At 36.6% G+C, this 27,668-nt stretch overlaps 1 protein-coding gene across 5 annotated transcripts in view; it reads right to left on the reverse strand.

Moving 5' to 3' along the window:
* LOC5578554 (protein eva-1) overlaps positions 1-27,668 on the reverse strand; it is a 623,125-nt gene that overhangs the window by 17,394 nt on the left and 578,063 nt on the right. For all 5 annotated transcript variants that reach the window (XR_002501140.1, XM_021848818.1, XM_021848820.1 and 2 more), the window contains exons 9-10: positions 5,524-5,771; positions 4,063-4,249 (exon numbers count right to left, since the gene is read on the reverse strand). Coding sequence is in view for 4 of the 5 variants with exons in the window: in XM_021848818.1 (XP_021704510.1) it covers positions 4,063-4,249; positions 5,524-5,771 (435 nt within the window). In the remaining variant the exon portion in view is untranslated. The remainder of the gene's footprint in view (positions 1-4,062; positions 4,250-5,523; positions 5,772-27,668) is intronic.

A 27,668-nucleotide genomic window follows, 5' to 3' on the forward strand; every position in this document is an offset into this window, starting at 1 on the left:
GAATAGGGCCAATAGCGTAATAATAAATTGTTTTACTAATGATGCATATAAGCCATTTATGCGTTTGCGACGATGTGCAAACCATTATAATTATTAGAACTTACATAAAAATGATGATATGAATCATTTAGTGATATTTAGTTATTCTCTAAACTATTTTTTAACTGTTTTTTAAAAGAAAATAGTTAAAATATTGGAAAAATTCAAAGAGCTCTATATTAAAAAAGTGCAAATTAGTGCAGCTAAATTCTTCACGATCCTTTAGTTTACATCTCAAAGTACCCTTGGAAATAAATTTTAACCTGGGACAACTTGGGACAAAATAGTATGGGGTGTGTGAAGTTTCGATATCAAATCAAATATTTTTTTTCAGTGCACTCCCCGCATTTTTCCGACCTAAACTACGAATTTTTATTGCATTATATTTTACTAAGATTAACTTAGATTAGTAAGATAGCTTTTTGTTTAAGATTTCGGACAGTGTATAAAGATCTGTATAAAATATTACGATTATACAGTATATTGTTTTCAATGTGTACCTTGTGTTAGCACTGAAATCTTTATTTTTCTTAAAAACTCTAACTTTGACATACTGTATCAATTAAAATATGAAAGATCTTGCCATGATATTCCAGGAATACCGTAATTTCGGGTGAAATTGATAATTTTTTACGGTTTTTCTAGTCTGTTTTCTTTAATGCTGACAATGCCAAACAACTATATGCAGGAAAACAAGTATGAAGGTGAGCCTCATGTACCAAAATTTTGTAACAAATTGTAACGAATATGCATGTCAAATTCTTAACAATGCAATATTTATATGAATAATGAATAGTTAAATTTCAAGAATAAAGTGGAACACGCCTAAATGTATGCAATTTTCTAAGAAATTCAATGATATCTGACAGAAATTCAATTATTTCAACCATATAAGCTAGTTGGTACGAGTTTTGGCGATGAAATCTGGTTTGGAGATATATCTTAAGCATCTTCACAAACTTTCAGGTTTATATCATGTTCAAATCCTTGTTTAGAACTAGAAGTTCGTGGATGTTTGGCAATGTTGCACCGCACATGATTTTGAAATTTTACATTATTTTCATAGTAATATTTAAACATTTCTTAACGCAAAAAACTTCACAACACACAAGTCGACAACAGTTACGACTAACAACGTTCATTTATTGCCGGTTACATTGATAATTGTGCTCCATTAGGAATAAATAAAATCGTGTGATACGATGATCAATTTCACCCTTATGATCAATTACACCCGATTTTACGGTATCTTAATTGAAGAGTTTACTATGGAATGAGAAGAAAAACCTATCAGAACAAGTCATTTTTTCGATTTTTGGCCACCTGATCGCCCATAGTGTGATAGTGGGCGTCCCTAATGAATCGAACTCTTTGAAACGAGATGTATGATGTGATCTTGGAACTGCGGTTGCCCAGGAAAGTGAAGATTGTTGGGTTTGTGGACATTTCGGATGCTTGACTAACTGTGTGAGACAATAGAAGAAGTACAGATGTCAATAAAAGCTTAACTTAACGGGGCAGGATCCGTCATTGATTTCAAAATTTTCAAGAGAAGTGTTTTCATTCAAAGTCAAGAAAATTTAAAAGAAAATGTGTTCACTGTGTTCGATTCTCCAACCGAAATACAGTCAACACATTTTCATCGAAAAATTTTTAGTTTTGAACAGAAACACTGCTTTTGAAGTTTCAAAAATAACGATGATTACGATGATGGAGCGTTGAATGTTAAATGATATGAAAAGCAATACAACATGTCTGCCAGCTCTTCATCAATACGCGGTATGGAATACCCCCGATTCTGTTTTTCAGTTCAAAATATCAAAAACCGTGCTTTTTTTGCATCTTTTCTCGACGTTTCATGTAAAAATAAGGTTTTGGCGAAAAAAAATTATGGAAACTTTTTTGCGTGCAAAAATCGAGTGTACAAGTTTAGCCACGGTGCCAGGGTTTATGGACAAATGGTCGAAACACAAAAAGTCGAAAGGACAAAAGGTCGAAAGTGAATTGCTTGGTGGGAAATATTTCCTTCTTTGAAAAAGATTTTCGACATGTTGTCCCTTTTTTTTTGTTCTTCGACCTTTTGTTCTTTCGACCTTTTGTTCTTTCGACCTTTTGTTCTTTCGACCTTTTGTCATATATTCTAAACCAAGTATAGACCGTTCCGACAGATGGAAGTGCGAGTCGCGAGTGTGTATAGAACGATATTGCCAGAAGCAGTATGCGTTATCGCCTATGATCCATATTTACATTGGTCTGGCGGAGGATTTCGAGTGCCAGCAGCAAAGTGACACCAGAAACCTACGAAATATAGTCAGAATTAGATAGATACCCGAGCAGAAGAAAATAGCTACTGAATACCAAACTAAGGTATTCCATATCAGATAATTTACAATACTTACAACCATAATGTAGTATGAATGAGCCCTGCATAAGAGGTAAAATACCTCAAATAATATCTCAAGCATATTCTACAAACACCAAACATATAATTAGATCAGATATTGTAATACCCAAACAATACATTACGATACTTCATATAAAAGTGAAAATATCCAATAGTAGTTCAAAAGCTCCAGCAGTCCTCAATAGCTGCTGAATATCTTAATGAACTATTTTTAATTGTTTTCAATACCATTATAATACCAATTTGAGGTATTGATTACGGAACAATACTTTATTATGAAATGAAAAAAAAACGTGGGTCCATGTAGAAATGAAGATGGCAACACCGGCTCATTCCTAACCTGTCAACGCGAAAGAATAAAAAGCATTGAGAGATTCTTCAATAAGCATTTCTGTAGATTTGAAAGCTAACTGAATTGCCCGTACGTTGAGGAATCACTACAACCTGTAGTTTTTACAGCACTAATGCAAGGTAGTATCAACGGAGATTTAAACCTTGACAATATCGTCATCGTGTGAGCACGTCGCACGTAGTAAATAGAATGATAACGTCGATTATGTCGTCTTTGCAACATAAATGGCGAACAGGCCAGAGAGCGTCTAATATCGATCAGAGTAGGCTAGATCCATTATCGAGAACTAAGCCGAGTAGATCAAGCGTTACGGCGAATCGGTAGTGGGTATTCGGGGCACCATCGAACTGGAAGTAAAAATTAACTGGAATCTCTAGATTTCGATAATAATGAGTCACCGGTTCCGGCAGAACTTCCTTGGTTGGGCAAGTTTCTCGTCGGATATAGCATATAAGCATACGGGAGCTTATGGATCGAAAGTCACTTTACACTGGTTTCACAGGGGTGACCTCAGCGTCTGCCGGGATTGCATCGGATTGAAAGACCGCCATGGATTTTTTCATCGGAATAGGCTAGATCCAACTCGGCGCACCGCTGGGGACTATATTGAGCAGTACGTAGCATATAACCGGCTTGAGTCAACTAGTGAAACATAAGCTATCCTCTGAATATATTATATATATAGATATATCTGGATTTATTCAAGCACTCAACCAGCCAGTAATAGAGTAAGAACAACACGTAACGTTATCGGTTTTGGGAGATATTCTTTCGCCGGGGTACGCTCCATCGGAGTAAGCTAGCTTCACCGTCGGAGAACAGAGCTTTGTTTCACTAATGCGTTTATCTTCAAAAGGACGGAGAACGTGCCTCTGAAGCCGGAAAATAAATTTCAACTGAAAACATTCTCGATCAGTGGGCCTCGAACCCACATAGTTTTACTGAAAAGTTGCGCGTATAACCCCCCTGTTTAACCCCCTCTTTGAACTTAATTTAATAATTGATAATTAACTCAAGAGCGGTCGCGCATTCAGCCATTGCCGACACCACCTCGCTCGAGCTGTGCATGAAAAGCGAACTTTACTCAGTACACGCATGCGACCGATCTTGGGTTAATTTGTATTTTTTTCTGTTGATAAATGTGTAAATATCAATTTCCATGAAAACTATTCTCTATTGAACCTGGTGGAACTTTTTTTAGCTTGTTATTTGTTGTTTCGAATATAGTTTAAAGTAAGAATAGGTTCTCAAATATATGTGAACATACCTATGCTTTGGCCCAGTTGCGATGGTATTATGTTAATTGGTCCACTGAGGTATCCGGCGGGTGGAGTAGTAGTCATCATCGTGCTCATCGAGCAAGGCGGCACCAGCATCGTGGTTGAGGTATGTGATATATTAGATGGGCCCAGATTTCCATACGGTCCCGGCGAAGGCGTATATGCTCCGTAGCTCTGCGAAAAGAAATGCTTGCATGTGCACAATGGATCGTGAACCGAGACTATGGGGATACTATTGACGGAAAAGATTGCTTGTTGGAAAGGCATTCCATGTTAGAATGCTAAACAAATAATTTTTCTATGTTTTCAGCAGTTTATCAGTATTTATTTATGTTGTTGGTATCAAATCATTTTCTGCAAAAAGTAAGTATCTCAATACCCAAAAATAAGCAAAACTTGAAACCAATATTTTTGTTTGGTTTTAACCGGTAGGCTACGGGACTGACATGAAAATTTCAAGCTTTTTGTATTTGAGTTTAAGTCAATATTTTTCATGAAACTTGGTGCTTTGCTTAACCATTTGTTGTAGTTTCATGAGTGGGAAGGCAAAATACCGTTTTGTCTCAAATTCCGAATAGACTCATATTCCGAACACAAGGTTTTTGTATGGAGATGAGGTTGAAATGTTTCGCTGAAATATATCATCAAATTACCAGGAAATGGCAGTCAATTACGATTCAATTTAATCATATTCCAATCTATTCTATATCTCGGGAGTAGTGATGAATTTCTAGTTCGTTACCAGTAGAACTAGCTCTGATAAATTTATTTGCGAAATTATTCATTTTAATACGATTTATTGGTGCTGTTCGGAATTTGAATCAAGGTGTTCGGAATATGAGACAGAATGAACACAGTGTTCGGCATATGAATCAAAATGATGTTCTATACTTTCACCTTAAATCAATACTAAATAATTTTAAATAAAAATTTTTATTGGCTCATCCAACAGTTGGACTTTGTGATAAAATTCAAATTTTCACAAATACGAGCAAATTTATGCGCACCAGATACATTTGAAGTCACTGTTGGCCTTAAGTGTTCGGAATATGAGTCAAAACGGTATCTGTAGCTAAAAATCAAAAATATTTTAATAAGCACTGTTCCATTATATGGTATCAAAATAATTTAGTAAAAAAAATGAACAAACCTGTGTTTTATGATTAGTTACGAAGAACACTTTTGATAAAAAATTAAATAACTTAAGTGTATATTTAACTTTGATTTATTCTAAGGCCTACTGAACATCTAGTAATTTAAGCTTCAATGTAGTTTACCTTGTCCATCATAGGAAAACAAATCTAAGCGTATTCTGATAATTTCAGTTGAATCAATTCAAACCCCATGGAATAACCTTTTCAACAAGCGAAAGTAGCCTTCCGCCAGACAGCACATATGCGGTCACTGCAATCAACCAGAAAGTGGTATGGTCTAGGATCTTTACTTACATCACTCCGGGATACGCTCGGCACTGGCAGGGGAGTTTGTAAATCGATATCCGCATCTATTTCCGATATATCGTCGGTGAAGCCATTTGGGAGTGTCGTTTCACCTGTGTTTGATGTCTGAAATTTATCGGTTTCCTTTCCAGTGCGACGTTTCCGCAGCATTACACGTCCGATCACTATCGAGAGGCAGAGAAGAATCGCTACGGCTACCGCCACAACCAGATAGATGTAGAATTTTTCTTGGTGTTCTGTAACAAAGAAAAAAAAAACGTTGAACCCTTCTGGCGAATAAGGTGCGGCTTCAGCGTGAGCCAGGTGGGAAATATTGCTTCTGGCGCGGAATAATTTCAAATAGAGCCCAAATACTGGTAATATTAGTCTGCAAATTGATATTGTTCTCTGCTTTTTATATGTATTTTAAATTCCATGAAATTTTTAACGAGCAACTGCAGTATCGACAAAATGCACCAAAGACAGCGTGAGTCAGGAAAGTTTTTATCGCACGGTCGACGAAACCTCTCAGCCAATCGGTACACTAATTTCATCCTGTTGCACTAATGTGCACCCTGAAAATTTTGAATTCGTGTACAGTCACTATTTATTATAGAAGCTTGGGAAATCCGTAGGTTTAGATCAGACGATTTTGAACCGAGATACAGCAGAGTGAAGTTGTCTGGGAGTCGACCGTGCGATAATACATAGTTTTTTATGCAACAAGTTGCAGAATGTAATACAGCATTTTTCAGCACGAGGATAAGTACAACGAGTTGCACACCACAAATTTGCTATTTCGAAATAGTAGTTTACGCAACAAGTTGTAGTTACGTCTCGTTGCATAACTCGATGTTTACAGCACTCGTTGTAATTATCCAACTTGGCAAGCTCCGTTGGATAAATGTGCTGTAAAAAAATCATTTTGCAACTTGTTGCGTAAACTACTATTTCTGACTCATGCTTCTCTGAGGAAAAACTGAACACCACTAGAAATATGAAGTTCACACATAATCAAGTAAACACGATGAACCAAACATCATGTGATGAAATTTGGTTTACAGTAAGCCAAGAACCAGCGATTTGAAAATTAGTTTCCAATTTTTTTCCTATCACGATATTTGGAGTAACCAGCATTTATCTGACCACTACATGGTTATGGTAAAACTGCGCACAGACTCTCCTATCGTGAATCCGGCTTCCGGGATAACAGGATGTAAGATTCCCTACATCTCCATTGTTAACAACGTTGAACCAGCCGGCATAATCAAGAAAGATGTTCAATGCTTCACCAAAGAGATGCATACCCGTCTAATACGAAATGTGTAAGATTGGTATAAACTTGACGCAGTTTTTGTCAGAACATGGTTCCTATAAACAGTACCTGTATAGATTCGGACACTCAGAATCTCCTGCCCTCCATGCCCAATTATGCTGGAGAAAACAATGGACCATGCCATGTTTGATTGCCTGGGTTTCATTGTTGTGTTGAGATCAGAGGGGACTCGTCCCCGGACAATATAGTCCAGAGTATGTAATCACGGCTATCACTACTCACTACAACATTTCTACGGTGTATCTACTAGTCTACTCTTTGAACAACTTTCTAAGCGACAACGCATACTTCTCTTGGCTGACCTCATGCCAGAGCCCTGTTGAACTTCTACTGGACGCTCATGTGCATTTCGTTGTTCTACTTTGCTCTGCTTCTGCTTTACGAGCTCTCCTGGTTGACCAGTTGGATGCCGAGGTCGGTAAAGTGATTCTGGTTGGAGGGTGACTTCCGGTTCACTAGCGCCCCGAAAACCCAAAACTTGTTTGTGACGATCAATGCTACTCGGCCTAGTCCCAGTCGGTGGAGCTAGCCTACTCCGGCTACGCGCTTCTGGCGGGTGGAGTGCCGAAGTCGATCCAGCGATTCCGGTTGGAGAATGGCTTTCGGTTCGCTGGCGTTCCGACGACTCAAGCCGGTGATACTATACGTTCTACTCAGAGTTGTCCCCGGCGGTAGATCTATCCTACTCCAACGAAGATTGCCCCGGCGGCGCACAACGCGTTGAATGTATGGAGATGCGGGACAAAAATCAAAACTGGAAGATCAAGCCATTTGAGCACCTTGGTAGGGGAACTTACGTATTGTCGGCAGCCTAAGCAGCTGAACTTTTAAGAAGGCAATTTTACGCAACAATGGAGCACAACAATTAGCAGGAGACACCTGAACTACACTTGAGCACTCTTCGTTTATTAATTGTTATACATAAAACACTATTTTGTTCTCTTAATCTTCTATTTTTCCTCGCCAAAGTCACGAGGCACTTGTTCTTTTATCGGCAATGCAACTACTATTGTCGGCAACAAAAATGTTCACTTCGGCAATCCAAAACTGCGCAAAAACTAGTTTATGTATTGGTAACATTTCGTATTTGTTGACAATTCCTGAAATTAAACGTCACTCATTATGTTCTACTCGTTGAAAGGGCCAATGCAAAAAAATACAGACTACACTGAGAAAAGAATTGCAGTTAGAAATAAAATAGCGGAGATTCAAATTGAATACACAACGCCACTAAATTTATGCAGACTAAGGCGCTGTCCACATATTACGTAACGCTCTAGGGGGAGGGGGAGTAGGCTCAAACGTTGGCTCAAACACAATTTTTTTTTTCATGCAAAGACCGTTGCGGAGGGGGAATGGTCGAAAATTGTACATTTTAACGTTATGTCATAAATGGACACTGCCTAATTTCATTTTCATTTATTTTATCGAATAAATTTTGTATTCAATCTCACTATGGCAGAATTTCGGCTTTAAAAATTGCCATGTCATGGTAATAAACTTGCAGCAGGTGCGAATCCAACCTTGAAGTTGCAGCGTGACGTCATGGGTATTTGATTCATAATATTGTGCTCTGCAATAAAAATCCACGGAACGCGATTAGCGGATTAATTGAATTTCAGAGTTGCGTTTGAATGAGTTACATGCATGCTCCTATTTGCTACTCGCAGTCTATTTAGGGTACGGCTTATTTTTCAAAAGTTCTCAAAATCAAAAATTCGTGTACTTTTCTGAATTCGAATCATATTAGTAGAGAAACCTCGAAGTTTGAGCCAAAAATATTAAAATTTAGAGGTGCAAGCGTCTTGGAGGTGAATTTTCATGTTACAAAAAATGGCCTTCAGTGAAGTCACAATAACTTCGGTAATTTCAGCACCATTACCTTAATATTTTTTTTTTTTTGCAAACTTTATAGAACATCAAATTTGTGTAAAATCAAAACTAGTTTCAATAAAAAGTAGTTTACTCCAATTTTTTTTTATTTTACTGGAAAAATATCTTTGTTTGACCATAACTTCATGAATAATCAACCGATTCCAAATCTTTTTGCATGGTTTTGAAGCTTATTTAATTGTGTTCAAACTTTGCATACACCGCATTTTACTGTTTTGATCAAGTTATTCAACATTTTAATTTTTATCAGTTAAACAATATTCTTAAAGCTGAAACTGGTTTTCCTTATTTGTTAAACCTTTGAAAAGGACTTGGCAACATTTTTTGAATAAATTTGAAACAATGATATACTTGCACATGTTAAAAAAATACACTATTCAACTTGTAATTCAAACAAAATGCTTTAGAAACATAAGTTTTATATGAAACATTCGGCAAAAAAACTTAAATAATCCAAAGAAATTCGATTTTTTCTTTAAAAAATTCATGTTTTTGGGTAGTTTTTGTTACAAAACTAAGCAAGGTCCTTGGTTCGATTCCAGGTTGCCGCGAAAACTATTTTTGTTTTCAAATGTCGGTTCCATGACGTAAATTTATGAATTTCAATCCAATTTCTTGTGGCGAATTTTCATATGGGGTTCCTATGTTTATCGATAGTTCGTTTTCCTGTTTGGCCCACTGTCACCTTCTCGAAGGGGTGAGTTTGGGCCAATTTTCAAATGATTCCTATTTTAAGGAAAATAATCAGATTTCAATTATTTGTTCAGCATTTGCAACGTATTCTCATATTTAACCGAACATATCAAGTCAAATTGCGAAAGTTATTTAAAAATAAATGAGAACTTACGCATTTTTGGCCAAATCTCACCCCAACGATGGTACTTGAATAGTTGTTTTCATTTTTTTTAATGTCAAGAATTTCACCGTGATTTGAACTATTTACTGATAAGCTGAATGGCTCGATATGGTTTTGGTCTGTAAAGGTTGCTGCTCTTGAACGCTCTATCACCAAGTTATTACCGAGACAATGAATGGTATTACTGACCAACCTCTTTTTATGACCGTTTTTTACCGACGGTTCGTTATACGACCACTTTTTAACGACCGAAATTCAGATTAACGACCGTTTTTATAAATGGATCCTGGCCACTTAGAAATATGGCGCCTTCTGCAAAGTTGTTCATTAGCTCAAGGACTATCATTATAAAAGCTATGAGATTCAAAATTTTGCCACTAGACGGCGCTAGTGAGCATGAAACTTTTGTTTTGCGGATATATCAGGATCCTGACTACCTAGAAAGATGGCGTCTTCGATAAACTTGCTGAGAAGCTCAACTTTGTCCAAGAAGCCATGTCTATGTAGTCAGGATCCAGCAAAACAAAAGTTTCATGCTCACTAGCGCCGTCAGGAGGCAAAATTTTGAATCGCATAGCTTTTATAATGATAGCGCTTGAGCTTCTGAACAACTTCGCCGAAGGCGTTATTTTTCTAAGTGGTCAGGATCCTGAGATATCCGCAAAACAAAAATTCTACGCTCACTAGCGCCGCCTTATGGCAAAATCTCGAATCTCTTGGACAGACTAATGATAGTCCTTGAGCTACTGAATAACTTTGCCGAAGACGCCATCTTTCTAAGTGGTCAGGATCCTGAGATATCCGCAAAACAAAAATTCTACGCTCACTAGCGCCGCCTGGTGGCCAAATCTCGAATCTCTTGGACAGAATAATGATAGTCCTTGAGCTCTTGAACAACTTTGCTGAAGACGCCATCTTTCTAAGTGGTCAGGATCCTGAGATATCCGCAAAACAAAAGTTGCATGCACACTTGTACTGCCGGTGACGCAATTTCACTTAAGCAGTGTTGCCAGCTACGACAAAATTTTGAGCCCTTCATGAAAAACTGGATTACAGTTGAAGAGTATTGCTATGTTGCTAAGCATTCTATTTTTCTGTTCCGCTCAAGTTTTATGGTTTTGATCTTTTCTTTATTCTTCTTGAACAGTGCTGCCAGCCACATGAAAATTTGTGATTCGGCCGACTGTATAGCACGCAACACTTCCTTCAACTTTGGTTAACATTCGGTACCGTCATCTTTGAAATTTTTTGGTATTTGCATATCACACCCCCATAATATTGGCTCTTTTGATAACAATCGAGCAGTGTTGCCATCTATTACCAAAATATGAAATCTTGAACGGCCATTTTGGAAAGTTCTCAACCCATGCTTCAACTTTGCCGAATATCCCGAATCAGTATTTCCGCATATAGACGTTGCATTTTTCAAAAACATAATTATTACCCAGATTTTTTTTACGACCTCCCGATAACGGTCTTAAAAAGAGGTTGGGGTGTATTAAAAAAAATCCGATTGCGATGTGCCAAGATTTAATTTTTTTTTGTTTTTTGAATATCACTCTCCGAATATGGTTCGATCAGCTAATTCGGATCGAAATCCAAACCTTGCCAGTAATTTTTAAGGTTCATATTCTTCTCAGTGTATGAGAAAATCAGAATAGACCCTTTTCAAATCTACTCGCTTTTGATTTGACACAATTACATCATCCACTGATTGCCTGTAGAACAACAGGAGTGTTGCCAAAATAGTTAACCTATTAAAAGACGTATATTTTAAATGTTTCTCAGTAATTTGAAGTTTATGCGCTACAATCTTCAAATAAGGAAGGCATTGAAAGACTCAATTATTACCCATGCATGCTTTGTTGCATAATTCCAATAAATTAATAAGTTGTGTTCGATCTTTTCTGTGAATTTAATTCGTGAATAATAATTACACCGCAATTGAATATAGTTTTCTGGCAACCTGGTGCAGTAATAAAAAGTGATTGCCGAGGAAAACAAAGTTCATTAATTTTTACTTGTGATTTGAAGCATAAAAATTAAGTATTTTCGTGTGCTTTATAGACCAATCAAAAGTTTAATTGTGCATAAGTGATAGGTGCGTAGATTTTGTGGAAAAATTGGCATTGGAGCGGAGAATTGGACCTTTCGAAGTGGTGAGTTTTTCCTAAGCTGTTCTTGTGTTGTTCTGTTCGGCAGCTCACGAATGACGATGATTTCGTAAGCATTTATTTCATTTAATAATAAAACCCATGTTATATAATATTTTCGTCAAGAATGTGATTTATATGGAAGATTATAGTTCAAGGAACATGTTGAGTGCATTGAAGGTAACCCTTGTTCCGTAGATAAATTCTAACAAGGACGATAAGTTAGTGTTGCCGAAAATACCCTCAGGGTGCCGAAGCCATCATTTACCCTATATAAGGGGAAGTTGTTTCTGATCAAAAGAGCAACAATTTGCATAATTGGATTTTTGGATTTTTGATCACAAATAACTCATTTTCATGCTTGTGCTGATTAAGGAGCATACCTAAATAGTAAAAATCTCGAAGAGTTGCAGGGAGATGCAGCTGTATCTTTCAGACCTCTTAGAGAACACTCTAAGAAACATTTCTGTGAGTGATTTAGAGTGGAACTCGGTGGAACTTTTTTTTGAACCGATAATCAAAGTAATATGTTAGTATTTCAAAGGTATGATTACATAGCCAACCCATCGTGCCGATTTCTCATATACAAAGATAAAATTGGTGTTCTTATCCCACCTTCCTTCCTTCCTTTCTCTGAGTTATTCCACTCCTGTTGTCACTTGGTCATTGTATCTATTCTGATGTTATTCCTCATATTTTTGTGTCACTTTGCTGGTAGCATGTTATGTCCTCAACCAGAGTGATGCAGATGGGAATCATCCCGTCTTGTCGCTTTCCTCATTGACAAGAGCATAGCCCTTGAACCTCTCACGAGGTGACCATTCGCTAGGTTCCTTTATTTTTCTATTCCTCTCCTTACGTGCTGCATTCTTCTCCTTTTGGCTTTTCATGATGCACCATTCACTGCCGTTTTTCTGCTCGCTGACGCACTCAATGTCGCTTCTCTGCTTTTTGTGATCTTCCTGTTCTCCTGGTGTATCCCTCGTTCTGCTCTCTCCGAGCGGTTCGGATGGTCGGTTCTCATGCTACCAATCCCCAACTATGGTGTGAGCATTTGACTCAGGAAGCCAGCATCCCGCTGGTTTCCCGGTGGCTCACTCGGTGTGCTGCATCTGATAGTGCTGGCTATTACAATCTGTGGTATCACTGGCGAACACTGCATCTTTCCGCTCGTTGCAAATACTATCGCGTCTTCGTTTCCTTCACAAGATTATCTATCCAAATCGATTATTTGTTCCATACGATTGAGTCCCCTTTACAGGTCGCTATCTCCGCACGTTTGTTACATTTAAAAATATACAGATTGAAATTTTGTACATTAAGGCAGGAACTCAAATAAATAAAATCAAAAATAGCAATTTTTAGAATATTCGGTTAAAAACCATTTTCGACTTCACTGCCATACACTCCAAAGCTCATCACCTCATCCATTTAACCGGTTCGACGCGTCGCTTCAAATGAAAAGACGTCAACAAGACAGTGACGAAATGTCAAAAGAGAGATAAGTCGTTGGAGCAGAACAAAAAAAAAGTAAAACGGTGGATGACCGAAAAACTCATAAAAGGCGGCTGCTGATTGAAGAAGCTCTCTTATTTCCTTGGTCAAGTATCTTTCGGCCACCCGCAGTCGAAGGTAACTACAAATACGTTAGAGAAAAGAGTGTTCTGAGGTGCGCATTGCCGAAGTTTTCAAGATGTCCGTCGGGCGAGAAGAGGAGATCAACATTCCTCAACGTGAGGTCGTGTTACGGAACAAGGAGAGTCAAGACCAAGGGCTCATCTGGCCGGAATCGCCTACACGAAGGCCACGAGCGCCAATGGATTCTCCATGGAGGCAGCCCGTCATGCAGAAGGAAAAGGACACACTTGAATGCTCAGGATCCGGATGGTGGGAGCGCACGGTTGTGGAATCACGCCCTCCATTCCAAGGTCACCGCCCACGATGGACAAGCTCCAAGATGACCCAAGATCCATGGATTCCGGGAAGACAAGGAAGCGATGAGGACATGTAAGTGGATGTGAAGTCAGGAAGGGAAGTAGAAAAGTAGTAGGAAGATGTAGGTTAGGGACAGGAATAGTGGGAAAGCGTTGTTTAATAAATGTATTAAGTGTGACCATGTCTTCATTATTATTATACTATGACTTGCTCACCGCCCCTCTGGCTCAAGTCTTCTTGAAGTTGTTACATTGGCGCCCAACAAAATAACCCACAAGTTAGACAGATGTTAGAGGTAGTTTATGTTATGACAGGTTAATTCACCACCTTTGTAAATATTCTCCGGCCATTTTGCCATGATTCGTTGGCGTTACCATCAACCTTCTGGACAGGATTCGCTGTCGTGATTTCCGATTTGTGGCTTTGTGTTTTTATAGTTAGGTTAAGTTCAGTATCAGTTTATCTGGTGAGCAATTTGGCTCACGTGTCATGTAGTGTTTAGTTAGATCAATCACTCATATGATTGATGGATGGGATTCGGCCGTTGAATATCTACGATAAAGTAGAATTTTCTTTGAATTTTTCATGAATCGGTTAGCTCCCGATTCATGAAAAATTCTGCCTGTCAAAGGGGATTGTGTTACATTTAAAAATATACAGATTGAAATTTTGTACATTAAGGCAGGAACTCAAATAAATAAAATCAAAAATAGCAATTTTTAGAATATTCGGTTAAAAACCATTTTCGACTTCACTGCCATACACTCCAAAGCTCATCACCTCATCCATTTAACCGGTTCGACGCGTCGCTTCAAATGAAAAGACGTCAACAAGACAGTGACGAAATGTCAAAAGAGAGATAAGTCGTTGGAGCAGAACAAAAAAAAAAGTAAAACGGTGGATGACCGAAAAACTCATAAAAGGCGGCTGCTGATTGAAGAAGCTCTCTTATTTCCTTGGTCAAGTATCTTTCGGCCACCCGCAGTCGAAGGTAACTACAAATACGTTAGAGAAAAGAGTGTTCTGAGGTGCGCATTGCCGAAGTTTTCAAGATGTCCGTCGGGCGAGAAGAGGAGATCAACATTCCTCAACGTGAGGTCGTGTTACGGAACAAGGAGAGTCAAGACCAAGGGCTCATCCGGCCGGAATCGCCTACACGAAGGCCACGAGCGCCAATGGATTCTCCATGGAGGCAGCCCGTCATGCAGAAGGAAAAGGACACACTTGAATGCTCAGGATCCGGATGGTGGGAGCGCACGGTTGTGGAATCACGCCCTCCATTCCAAGGTCACCGCCCACGATGGACAAGCTCCAAGATGACCCAAGATCCATGGATTCCGGGAAGACAAGGAAGCGATGAGGACATGTAAGTGGATGTGAAGTCAGGAAGGGAAGTAGAAAAGTGGTAGGAAGATGTAGGTTAGGGACAGGAATAGTGGGAAAGCGTTGTTTAATAAATGTATTAAGTGTGACCATGTCTTCATTATTATTATACTATGACTTGCTCACCGCCCCTCTGGCTCAAGTCTTCTTGAAGTTGTTACACGTTGTTTAGTCCACGACTGTTAGGCGACGTAACCAATCATAATCCTTGCCTTGACCGTTGTTTTGCGCTGTGACCATTATACCATAATCAGGATTTTACTGGCATCTATCCAGATTTGCCGGTTGGCATTCCAGAAGGCTAAGGCATTTTTGAAAGCGTGTTTTTTTTTATTAAAGTTAACAACCCTGGGTTTTTTTTTTGTAGAGATTCAACAGAGCCCACTGATGGACCCCCGCCACATCCTAGGTAGCCCATGCTTGAGCCCCTGGTCAGATGGACCAGAAGCTCGGCTACCTCCCGGGGGAACCCGACTATGGGTACATAACAAAATTATATCACATTATGTTATTATGATATAAACATTTTATTGAACATAGGTTGTTACAATTTTGATGCAGGATGTTGTTAAAATAACTAAAATTATAACAAAACTGTACATGAATTGTATCATAAGTATAAAAAATGTGTTTTAAATATATCAAAAACATATCAAAATTATAATACTGTGTTATATACGGAGTAGCTCATTTAGTTAAAAGTTTTTTGATCAATTATATAAATATTCTAATAAGACATGATATTCCTCGCAATAGTTAGAAAAATGTATGTTTTGCCATAAAACAAGCAATTTAAAATTGGGATTGTGTAGCAAAAAGTCAACTTTAAATCACTTGCAATTAGTGCGAAACAAATATAGCATATTATGTTATATTTTTGTTTTAATATTTTCTGTGGGTAACAGTGTCTAACATAATTATCTCATAATAAGTTAAGTATATCATATTCTGATAACATTTTATTATGTTTTTGTTATACGCCTCTAGTGGGGAAGTGCTAAAGGTGGTAAAGGGGAATATGCAAGAATCCCAAGCTCTTGCCTGGTTTCGGTGTTTTTCAAGAAATACCATCCATAGATCAAAACTTGGTCGATTTGCGATTCTGTCTGCTGTGATGGAGTTCACCGATCAGGTGTACCGTTAGGGTATACTGTACATATTGGAAATAGGTGCTATGAATGGCCATGTTCTTGGAGGCAGCGGAATCGATCAGTTGTGGACCGTTCTCAATCGTCAGTAGGTAGGCATTGAAACTTCAAATCGTCTCACTTCCTTTGTGAATGCGTCGAAAATAAAGTACATGCTGAACCGAATAGTGGCTGAGGTTTTAGGGTAACATTGATAATATGGCGATGCATACCTCTAGGCGTTTATCGTTATGTGGAAATTTCTGACTTAGATTACAAAAATGGTCACAGTTTGTTAAAATGGTTCTCGCTAAGAGATTTGAGACCATATTCAAGTTCTATTATAACTAGGCTGTCAAATATGAGTGACTAACTATTCAAAACTACGTTAAATAGTGATTGTGGAACAGGTTGTTCGTAAACGTTTCGATATTGCTTAAGTTGCAAATAGCTCTGACATGAAGTGTCATACTAATATTCTTTAATTTTGCATTCGTTTTGCTTGCTGCTTGCTGATTAACAGATATTATCTTATTTCGTTTTGTATGTGAGGACACCACACTATCAAAGTTACCCCGTTTTACGGTATTTCTTTAGATGTAAAATTAATAGAGTAAAGTGGGGCAAAAGTTCGAGTGGGGTAAGAGTTTCTTTTTAAGATTTCTAGCTCAATTCAAAACAAATCTTATAAATGTCATTGTGGTTCGAATGCTATTCAAGTAAGAGACTTTCAATCCAAATATCATAAAAATTGATTGAGTTTTGAAAAAGTTATGGCTATTTGTTGTTTTTCGACGTGAATATTATAATTTTTGGTCAAATTTTCGTTGCATGGAACCAATTGAAGATAAAATCTTTTTCAATATTTTATGTAAGGGCGTTTCTAGGCCTATCATGAGGTTGCTTTGAGGTGTATTAGTTTTTGCATAAATGCTTGAAAACAATTTTTGGCCCATAGTGGGGCAAAAGTTCGAATCAGCGGGGCAAAAGTTCGACCCATGTATAAAATCACGGAAAAATTTACAAATTGCCTAAAATCCACATATTATCTTCAAATTTAGTTAAATTTGTCTGATCGTGTGAAAATTGTCACCAAAATTTTACATTTCGTCTTAGTTTTGCGAAAAACTGCTATATTTGAGTATATAACAATTAACCCGGTTTTGGGCGATTTTTTGAAGAAAATTTAGTGTGTATTTTTCGTCAAACTTAAGTTTACGGCTGGTGTAAAGTATGCCTGTCATAAAAGAATCGATATTTGGTGTTTCAGCCAGCGAACTTTTGCCCCACACTAGATTCGAACTCTTGCCCCACCGGTGGGGCAAAAGTTCGAATAAGACAATCAATTTTGGAACTGTTATAACTAAAAACGGGTAAATATTTTGAAACAAGTTTGTTCAGCAAAATTATAGCCAATATGTTGAAGGTTCACTGTATGGTATTTGTTTTGTTTCAACTGCTATTGTTTTTCTGTAAACTTTGATTATACCACTAAGGTCGAACTTTTGCCCCACCTTACTCTACCTAAATAATTTATTTTGGAAGAAATCTATCTTTAAATCAAGCATGCTGGAGTGAATATCACCTGGATTTCGTGATAATATACTGTTTGGTTTTTTTATAGTCAAATAGTCATAAAAAGCCACTAGTGAAACTATAAACGTCCGCCTACCAAGGCTATATTTTACTTGATTAACACCAAGTAAAACGGTTGGTTTGCATAAACGTTTTCAATTGTTAAATCCCTTACACCCCACTTCATCATATTAAACGCCCCAGAGTTGTTCAGGGAATCGAAAGATGGGGTGCAAAACCGTGTCGTGGCATAATAGTTACACCAGTTCGTTACACATTAAGTTGGATCAACTATAATAATTAATTTAACAGTTATACAGCGTAGACATGTTTTACAAGTATTCATTTTGACTGAAATAGAATCCTGGTGGTTGCCAACGCTCCCCTATTCCAGACCGAACAGAAGAACTCTTCGACTGTGCAAAAGATTTCCTTGCATACCGTTAAATTCATCACCACAGCGATTTCCCAAATCTTAACGTCTCTCGCGACTTTCTGAATGCTGTGAAACCACTATTCATATTTCTCCACGGGAAGACGGAACGATTCTGCAAAGTCATTATTCAACACAATTCTGCTGCTGGTGCGAATTTCACAATTTGTTGCTGGTGCGTTTCCCGTCCCAATCTGCCACCAGCAGCAGGTTTAGCTTGTTGGCTAACATATTTTCTTTCATTTTCCTTTTTATTTTCTCTGGACCACAAGATGTTCATCTACAATGAGCGCAAAAGCTTATTAGGTCATTTGTATTCCTCGTCCGGCCGCCATAAGAAGTGCCAACGAAAAATAGCCTCGATTAACTTGTCAATGGAGGAGAACGAATCACCCGGCCACGAAGTTTCATCAGCTTGGCTCAAAATGCTTATTGTCGATTGCAAGAAGTAAATGATAGAGTATTTTAATTTTAGCATAAAAACATCATTCTTTTCCAAGTCAATCTGCGATGTGAAAGCCTACCTTGTGCGGTGCTGGTTTGTTTGGTGGAGGAGAGATATCAGCACATTTTCCTTTGCCGTAGTATACTGTGCAGAAGTTTCCTGCTGTTTCCGGTCATTTTTATTGCTTATTGTTCAGTTTTTGGTGGGTGTTACGATATTTCTCCTGATTTGTGCTAACTTGTTAGCTGGCGAAATTGCGAGACAAATTTTTGGCATTACGTCCCTACAAGTGCGGCTCAATTAGAGTTGTTATTCTTGTGTTATTGTGTTATTCTTGAACTACTTCGCATGTGAAATTTTTTAAATGTCATTATCTGTTCTGCGTCTATATCATCATTTACTATTATTACGTTGATACAACATGAAGCAGAATTTTTTTTTTTGGTTTTTCAACAGCTGAAAACGCTATTGAAAAATAAATGTCCACTCGGGGTAAGATCGACACTTTCATTTGGGGTAAAATCGACACCTTTCTTTGCTTCATAATCTAATTTCAGGGAATCTTTCTAATCGGAGGATATCTATTGTTAATGTGAGTCTTTATTTTCGAATTCCAGTGAAGTTCACGGATGGCGAACTTGTTACCATATAAAATATGACACTATGTGACTTCCCACAATCTATCTTCTTCTTCTTCTTTTTCTTCTTCTTCTTCTTTTTCTTTCTGGCGTTACGTCCCTACTGGGACAGAGCCTGCTTCTCAGCTTAGTGTTCGTATGAGCACTTCCACAGTTATTAACTGAGAGCTTACTATGCCAATGACCATTTTTGCATGCGCATATCGTGTGGCAGGTACGAAGATACTCTATGCCCTGGGAAGTCGAGAAAATTTCCAACTCGAAAAGATCCTCGACCGGTGGGATTCGAACCCACGACCCTCAGCTTGGTCTTGCTGAATAGCTGAGCGTTTACCGCTACGGCTATCTGGACCCCACAATCTATCATTAGGTATTAAAAAAATATTTCTATGTTATCACTTTTCAACTTATTTGATGAAACTTGAAGAAACTTTTCTCATTTGAGATTGAAAAATTAATAGAATTTGAAATATTTTCACATAAATTAATCTTATTGTTTATTCACAAACCATGAGGTTCGACAGTTTCCATTATCTAAAAATAATTACACTTTTCTGTTTTGTAAAAACAAAACAGTATTTATTTTCACAACCAATCATTTGCCACAACTTTATCTTCGAAACATCCCATGAACACAAATTAATAATATTCATAATAATTAATAATAATTAATAATTAATAATATCCATGAATATACTCCAAATTTATAATCTTAGCATGGGACATTTGAAATTTTCATATATATATTTAGTGGATCTTTGGCCTCTCCTCAATAATTTACGTAATATGTGTAAAGTCCTATAGAGGTAGGGGTCATAAATGTCGAAAGTCATGTTTAAAGCATTCTTTTGAATATGCAATGTGATTGTGATGTTCACAACGTATAAATTCTACTCAAACTTTCGGTTTTACCCCAACAGGGTGTCGATCTTACCCGCACTCTCAATTGTCTCACCTTAAAATGAATATCAATTTGATTCAAATCACTATATAACCTTATTATATCATCCAGGGATCGCAAGGATTGATAGATTTATAACCAATATGAGATTCTACAACAATTTTAAGTTCGTTTAACAAGCTAAGGTACACCAATTTTATCAATAAGCTTAAGGTGTCGGTTTTACCCCGAATTTCCCTAATTGATAAATGTTAAAAAAGACTGTCGGCGATAATGTTTCATGTAGGCCATAGTTTCCCAAACTGTGGGTCGTGTTAGGGGAGTCACGAGATAAAATACAATGTTGTATTTTTCGTCCAAATTTTCAAATTTCATTTCAATTGTTTTGCATTAGTTACAGGGACATTCAAGTTTTATTGAATTGTGTCAAAAATCAGTTATTTTTCAGACTATAATTCAAAACTTATCAGCAAGTAAAGATGATTGTAAAGATATTTCTACAAGTCTACATACTCTCTGTCGTTATTGTGTATACGCTATTACTGCCCAGCATATTCATTTGTTAATGGAAGATATCTTTTGCAACTAATTTGAATCAATAAATTGTAATCATAGAATTTTGTAAACCAGAAGTCTATAATGGTGTTATGCTAATAGTATTGATTACCAATTAGATCGGCTAAATCTATCATAGAAGTCATTGTTAAATGTTTTAGCATGTATAATTGCATGAGCTGTCAAAAAAAAAATGAAATCGTTCAATGGCAATTTTGCTGCATCAAAAACTTTGCTTTAAATTACTTGCCAAAATTTCTGCCCAAACAGGTACAACAGGAATTTTGAAAAGAAATCATTTGATTTCAGTTCATATACTTTCAGTTATTTCCGGAGCTCCTAAAAACTCCTTCAAAAACTTACAATCTTATAATATAAGGCAAATTAATTTCTTGACGTTTTTCTGGTGGGTCGCAAATATTACGATTGACGGCTAGGTGGGTCGCGCATCCAAATAGTTTGGGAACCTGTGTTGTAGACAGATTTTACTTCAATTGGGGCTTGTGAGCAGCGTTGATAGACTCACATTCAAATCTCAATCAATCCGTCAAATACTCGAGAAACCCGAATGTTGTTGTTTACTTTAGAAAGGATAATTTTACCAGACTATCAAATTATTGCCGTATGTGAGTAAATTGTGGAAATACGAGACAATGAGTAAAAAGGTGAGCCAACTCATCCATGATTTTTTGACTACTGAGTTGCGTGATTGACAACTCACGCATGAAAAATTTCAATCAAGACTGGCATAGCAATGAACCCATAAATTGAATTAATGAAGAGTTCTTATCAAGTATTATGTTCTTTTGCTGAGATTCGGGAGATATTTTTCTGAAAGTTGCCTAATAAATGATTAGAGGATTGGAAGGGAATTCTTGAAAAAGGAAAGGAAAATCTTGAATAAAATCATGTTAAACTAGAAATGTGTGGCGGAATTGTACAAGCAACGTGAGGAGTAACATTCGAATTAAAAATTGTTGAAAGTTTTGATGCTGAAATTTCAAATTTCATTCATTACATTGCGTTTAAGAACATCGTAAGATTTTTTACGAATGCTTGAAGAATTTGCTTGCAAAATCTTTTTGGCACATATGAATTTTCTCACGGATTACACCAATTGATGTTTCTGATAAAAATACAATCGATACAAGTAAGGATACAGTTTTAGATTTTATTTGTGCGGTTTTTCAGTAACATACGCAAAAATGAAAACGGAAAGCAGAAAACAATTTTGCTTAAATTTTGCGGAATCACTGAAAATGTAGTAATTATTACTTCTTTCTTTTTCTTGCAGAATAATTTGTGAACTTTGAGCTTAATTTTTGATTACAGTATTTTTTTTGTGGTGAAATTTTTAAATGCAGAAGTTCCTGCAAATGTCTAAGGTAGGCATCCAAATATTCTCCTACATATACCACTCTCCAGCTGTCGCAAAGATGTGATCAGAAAAATTTTCGACTGCTGAAGAAGCTTCAATCTGGTCTAGATTGCTGGAGATAATTTCCAAATGTCTGTATTGGATAAATGCGATAGGAAGGAGGAAACCACACATATTTTTAGCAATGGCTAAATAATTTTGAACATGAAGTTTCTTTTATTCGCTCTAAGAATTCCTCTATAAACGTTCTTCAACGACTACGTCGAAACTCATTCTCAGCATTTTGCCTAAATAGTCATCGAGAGTTAGCAACAAAGTCTCTCAATGTTTTCCTCACCAACTGTGAAAGTATTGCCTACAGACATGCCTAAAAGAAATCACTCACCAATTATTAAACTAAAGCTTTTAGTGATTTATCACAGAATAATTTGGAAACATTTTCAAGCTCTCACACATTCCTATTGTATGTTAAAAAAATACAAACAGAATAACAACAAAACATTTGTGATCAACACAGTAAAATCATCTGATCATCATGGTCATCTTAACTCAAGAGCGGTCGCGCATTTAGCCGTTGCCGACACCACCTCGCTCGAGCTGTGTACGAAAAGCGAACTTTTTTCAGGGTGCGTGTACTCAGTACACGCATGCGACCGATCTTGGGTTAACATTTGATAGTACAGTCACCCCACAGTTATGGATCAACTAAGGGACATTTTTCAGAACAAAATATGATTAAAAAACATGGTGACGATGTAAAAAACAAAATTACCTCCCAGACACTGCAGAATATAGTTGTTTTTGAGAATACACCTCAAAATACCCGGTTATTTACGAAAAAATGTTGATTTTGATAGAAATTTCAAACGATGTCCACCCCACATCAGTGGGCGAGGAGGATCCTTATTATGGATCAAATCGACTCATATTATGGATCAAAACACTATAACAGCAATCTATCTGCGAGGTAAACGAATGGTGTGCTAGTGAAAGTATACGTTTTGGCGTTTGTTCTGGAGTCGTCTTATATTTGATTCATAACTGTGGTATGATTTCCAATGCCCCACAGTTATGAACCAATGCTTCTGGAAATACGGTTGACATTTTATTTCCTATGGACGGCAAAAATATGCTTAAGTATATTATAACTGCTTGCGATGCTGTACAGATTTATGGTTCACATATAGAAAATGTGTTCTGCGTAAGTACTAGTCTATTTGATGAGATATCCCCGTTTTAATCCAACTTTGATCCATATCTGTGTGCTATCCATAACTGTGGGGTGACTGTATTATTACAATTGCTTTTACTCTCGATCACCAATTAAACCATGTAGCAATAATTAATACATCTTGCTTGCTTTATAAGACTGCGTATAGGAGAACGTTAAACAGTAAATTTGAAATATGCGATTACTACTCATAAGTACGTTTTACATTACCTTTCCCAGCTCGCAATGTTCACCACTATTTTTAATTTGACTTATTTCCACTTTGTTTTTACTCAAAATATTAGGTTTCATTATTTAATAATCCCAGGGCTGGTAGCAAAAAGTGGCACCGAAAAAAGTTATTTTAGTGGCCAGATTTCAGAAATAAGTGACTAAAAAGTGACTTTCGTTTCTCGTAAAAGTGACTAAAAGTGACTTGAAATCAAACCGTAATCAGTTTTATTTCAATTCTAGTATAATGTTTTACGAAAAATTGTTTCAATATGATCTACTGCAGGTCGAAGGTCTAGTTGAGTATCATGTTTGTAAATTTTTATTGTACTTCCCAAATTTCAAAACGTTGCCTACTTTTTTTCAAACAGAAAAATTAACATTTATTTAAATAATCCTTTTTACCAGGTTATCAATCTTTGCTCATTTCACATTTCTATCCAAATTTCCAAAAAAATACATGTATAAAACCGCTAAAATTGAATTCATTGTACCGTTTTGTCCAAATTCCGAACATGACGCATATTCCGAACACTCGACTTTGATCAACCATTTTCAAATGAATCTTCAAAATATCGGGACAGGATGTCAACTCTTTTTCAATTCAAGTCCTCCATATTAAAAAGCATGGAAAATATTAATTTCAATCTTTATAAGCGCCACTGTGCGGGATATGAATATTGTTCGAAATTTGAGACAAAACGTTAAACTGTGTAGATCCCAAAACTTTTCCACTTTGAATAGATAAGAATTTAAGATTCAGTCTAGAAAAATTCTAAGCGTATAGATGAAGTTCCGTCAAACGTAATATTCACAGAAGAATATTTCCTATTTACCTTTATTAGATTCTACTTTAAAGCTTCTACCTATCAAGGTCAATATTTTGTGTGATTAGATCAAGATTACGGAAAATGTAATAATTGGGCATTCATCAATATTTCAAATTAAAAATGATAATAGAAGATCGATTATGATTGAAATACTGTTTAAAACCAATGCAATGGCAATCATTTCAATTTTCATAAATCATTAAGATCTGATACTTAACATTATAAATAAAGAGTTTTTCACCATTTAGAATATACCGGATGAGGCTACTCGCTTTAAAAAAGCTGAACCGTTTCAATTCTCTCAAAGTATAGATCAAACATAATACAGTCATCTCTCCCTTACTCGATAATGTAGGGACCATCGAGTTAGGGAGGTATCGAGTTACAGAACACAAAACCAATGCAACTGCGATCCAAGGGACCATCGAGTTGGCCATAAAAACCAACTTGTACTATGGCTCTCTAACTCGATATCGAGATACGGAATATCGAGTTAACTGTAGATCACTAAAATGCGTTCCTGTAAACACAGATTTTTAGAAACAAAATGGCTACTTTATTGGTAATTTGAGGCGTCCGGGGACCCAAAAATAGTCATTTGAATTATTAAACAAATGCAGGACACATGGTTATCCAAATTAAACGTTTCTCAAAAGTGGTCACATTATAGTATAGACCATTCCAAAAATTATAAAAGAAACTGTTTTAAGAAGTATGATAAGATTTATAGATTTATATTATAGATTTAGATTTTGTAAAATTTTAAAGAAGTATTGTGCTTTATGGATGGAGGATGGATTGATTAATAAATTGAATTTGGAAGACAAAGAGAATAATTACGATACAAACGTAGTTTTTTTTTTTTTTTTTTGGAGCAGGGAAAAGCCCATTTGGGCTGAGCAATATTTAGCCCTTTCTCAATTGGGCGAAAAACCTCCTGATACTGATACAAAGATTACTTAAATCTACTTAATAACTATGACTAATTTAAACCTAGCTTGTCAGAACCAGATATAATTTTTTACGAACAGTAGAACGGGAAAGAACGGTGTTCGACAATAGAAGATAAACATCTTATTATCCACAACAAGGTATTAAAAATTCTACTAAAAGAGAATGCACAAAAGATATTCAAAAAGAGTACTAAACATTTAAACTTCTAGTTTTCTATCAATGAACCATACTAATAATAACTTAGATACTATTACAGATTACGTGGAACTCTATGAAATATTAACTTTTTCCAACCTTTTTTCACAAGACAACCAAGAACCAATATTTTGATACTAACATGAAGTTGTTTTGGTTATGACCTGGAAGGGAGAAACCAATACGAAATTTATGTACGTCAAGGTGAGCCGAGATTCTGCTGTCACGAACTGTCACTGTGAGCCCAGATCTAAAACAATGGACAAACATGATAAAAGTGCGTAATTGATTAAAACGTATTTTTGCATTTTATCAAATGTGACAAAAAATCGATTGAAAAGCTATCCATGCTTATTCAAAAGTAATGTCACAATAACACTTTTTATCCTGATTGAATATAAAGTGTTCAAATACGCATTATTTTACTTTTTCCAATAAAAACGAAATTTAAATGCACAGAAAACTTTGGCCATTTTCCCATGTTTGTCCAGAACGATCGAAGGAACACAACAAAAGAAAACTAGCGATTTTCATCAAGTTTGCCTTGATTGTCGTTGGCAAGCTGGAGTTTTCTTGCAATTCGAAATAACTTTGTTTGGGGTTCTGCTAAACCGCACCAAACGCCAATTTTTTCAAAAATGAGTTATTTACACTAGTGGATTCAGATTATCATAACCTATCTACATTTAAGATATCGAATAATTTGAACCATCCCTCGTTGAGTAAATTCAAAATATTTCTCTAGCAGGATATGTAAAACTGAAATTGTATCCAACCAGAGCGAACCATAAACCTTAGCTTGTCATTGGAGGTGATTCAGAATTCTGATTAAAGACGGCATTTTTTTTTAATTCTTCCTCAAATATTGCTAAGTTGCCATTCCGGACAACATACAGTAACAACACCAACGGATTTTAGTATGTCATGTAAGTTAACGGCTTTGTAATATACAGTATTGTTTCGGTGGTGCTGATCTTATATCACTCCAATTTTGTTCAGCCACACCGCACCAAGTACAATTTATATAAAAATCGTGTTTTTTTTTATGAAGAAAAGATATCAACATTCGCTAAACGCTTGCCTTCGCTTTATATATAATATGTCGATGGGTCCATGCAGGAACCGTGATGAAATAACAAGACATTTGAATTTGATGTTGCCTGAATAATTTGGAAGCACTTGGTGCGCTTTAGCTGTTCAGAAAATGACGTTTTCACCTGTTTTCAGCATCAAGCCTCCTTGATCAGATCGCGCACAGCTTGTTTCGAGTTGTTCGCTCTGAATTCAACAGTTCAAAATGACCGAGAGGCAACACGCCTAATCACCACTCGAAGGACACGAGTTCGAATCCCGATTAATATTTTTTTTTACGTTGTCCCTAACAAAGAGTCATAAAAAATCAATCAACTTTCAGCTTTTATGACTATTTTTGAACAATAAAGTACAAGCAGTTTCATGTACAACGGGAATGATGAAATGCATGCCATTCCTGGTATGCACTTCACATAAATAATCGTGAACTTGTTCAGCCAAAGTGTGCTAAATGGGAGTAACTTGGTGCGCTCTGGCAGATCAAATTCATGGTTTTCTTCGATCGATATGAACCCTTTTTTTTCCTTTTTTTTCTTTGTTCTTTGAAATCATGAAACACATTCAGCCATACCGAACTGAAAACCATTTTCAAAACCAGCCAGAGTGCACTGAGTACCTCCTGATTTGAAATCAAATCTAATTAAATGGAAAATATTTGATGTTTTTTTAAAATATTCTATCTTGAGTTACTTATTGGACCCTGTTAGTCATTCGTGAACGGTGAAATTTTCAAAAGAGACATTTGCGATTTACTCGCAGATGAGTGAACTTTAAACTTAAATATCTCAAAACAATACTTTTGGCACTTGGTGCGGTTTAACAGAACCCCGACCATATATCGTGTGAAATATCGGTGCCTCCCTCACAGGTTATGACCTAACTTAAAACTTAGCCTAAATTAAAAAAGGCCGAATCATAATTTTGTCCCGAAAATTTAGCTCAAAATAGTTGAAAAATGTGACTTTTTGGCGAAAAAAGTGACTTTAGTTGAAATGGCTTCAAAAAAGAGACTTTAAAGTGACTGGCTTAAAAAA

The sequence above is a fragment of the Aedes aegypti genome, chromosome 3 (genome assembly GCF_002204515.2).
Source record: "Aedes aegypti strain LVP_AGWG chromosome 3, AaegL5.0 Primary Assembly, whole genome shotgun sequence".
In the NCBI taxonomy this organism is placed as follows: Eukaryota; Metazoa; Arthropoda; class Insecta; order Diptera; family Culicidae; genus Aedes; species Aedes aegypti.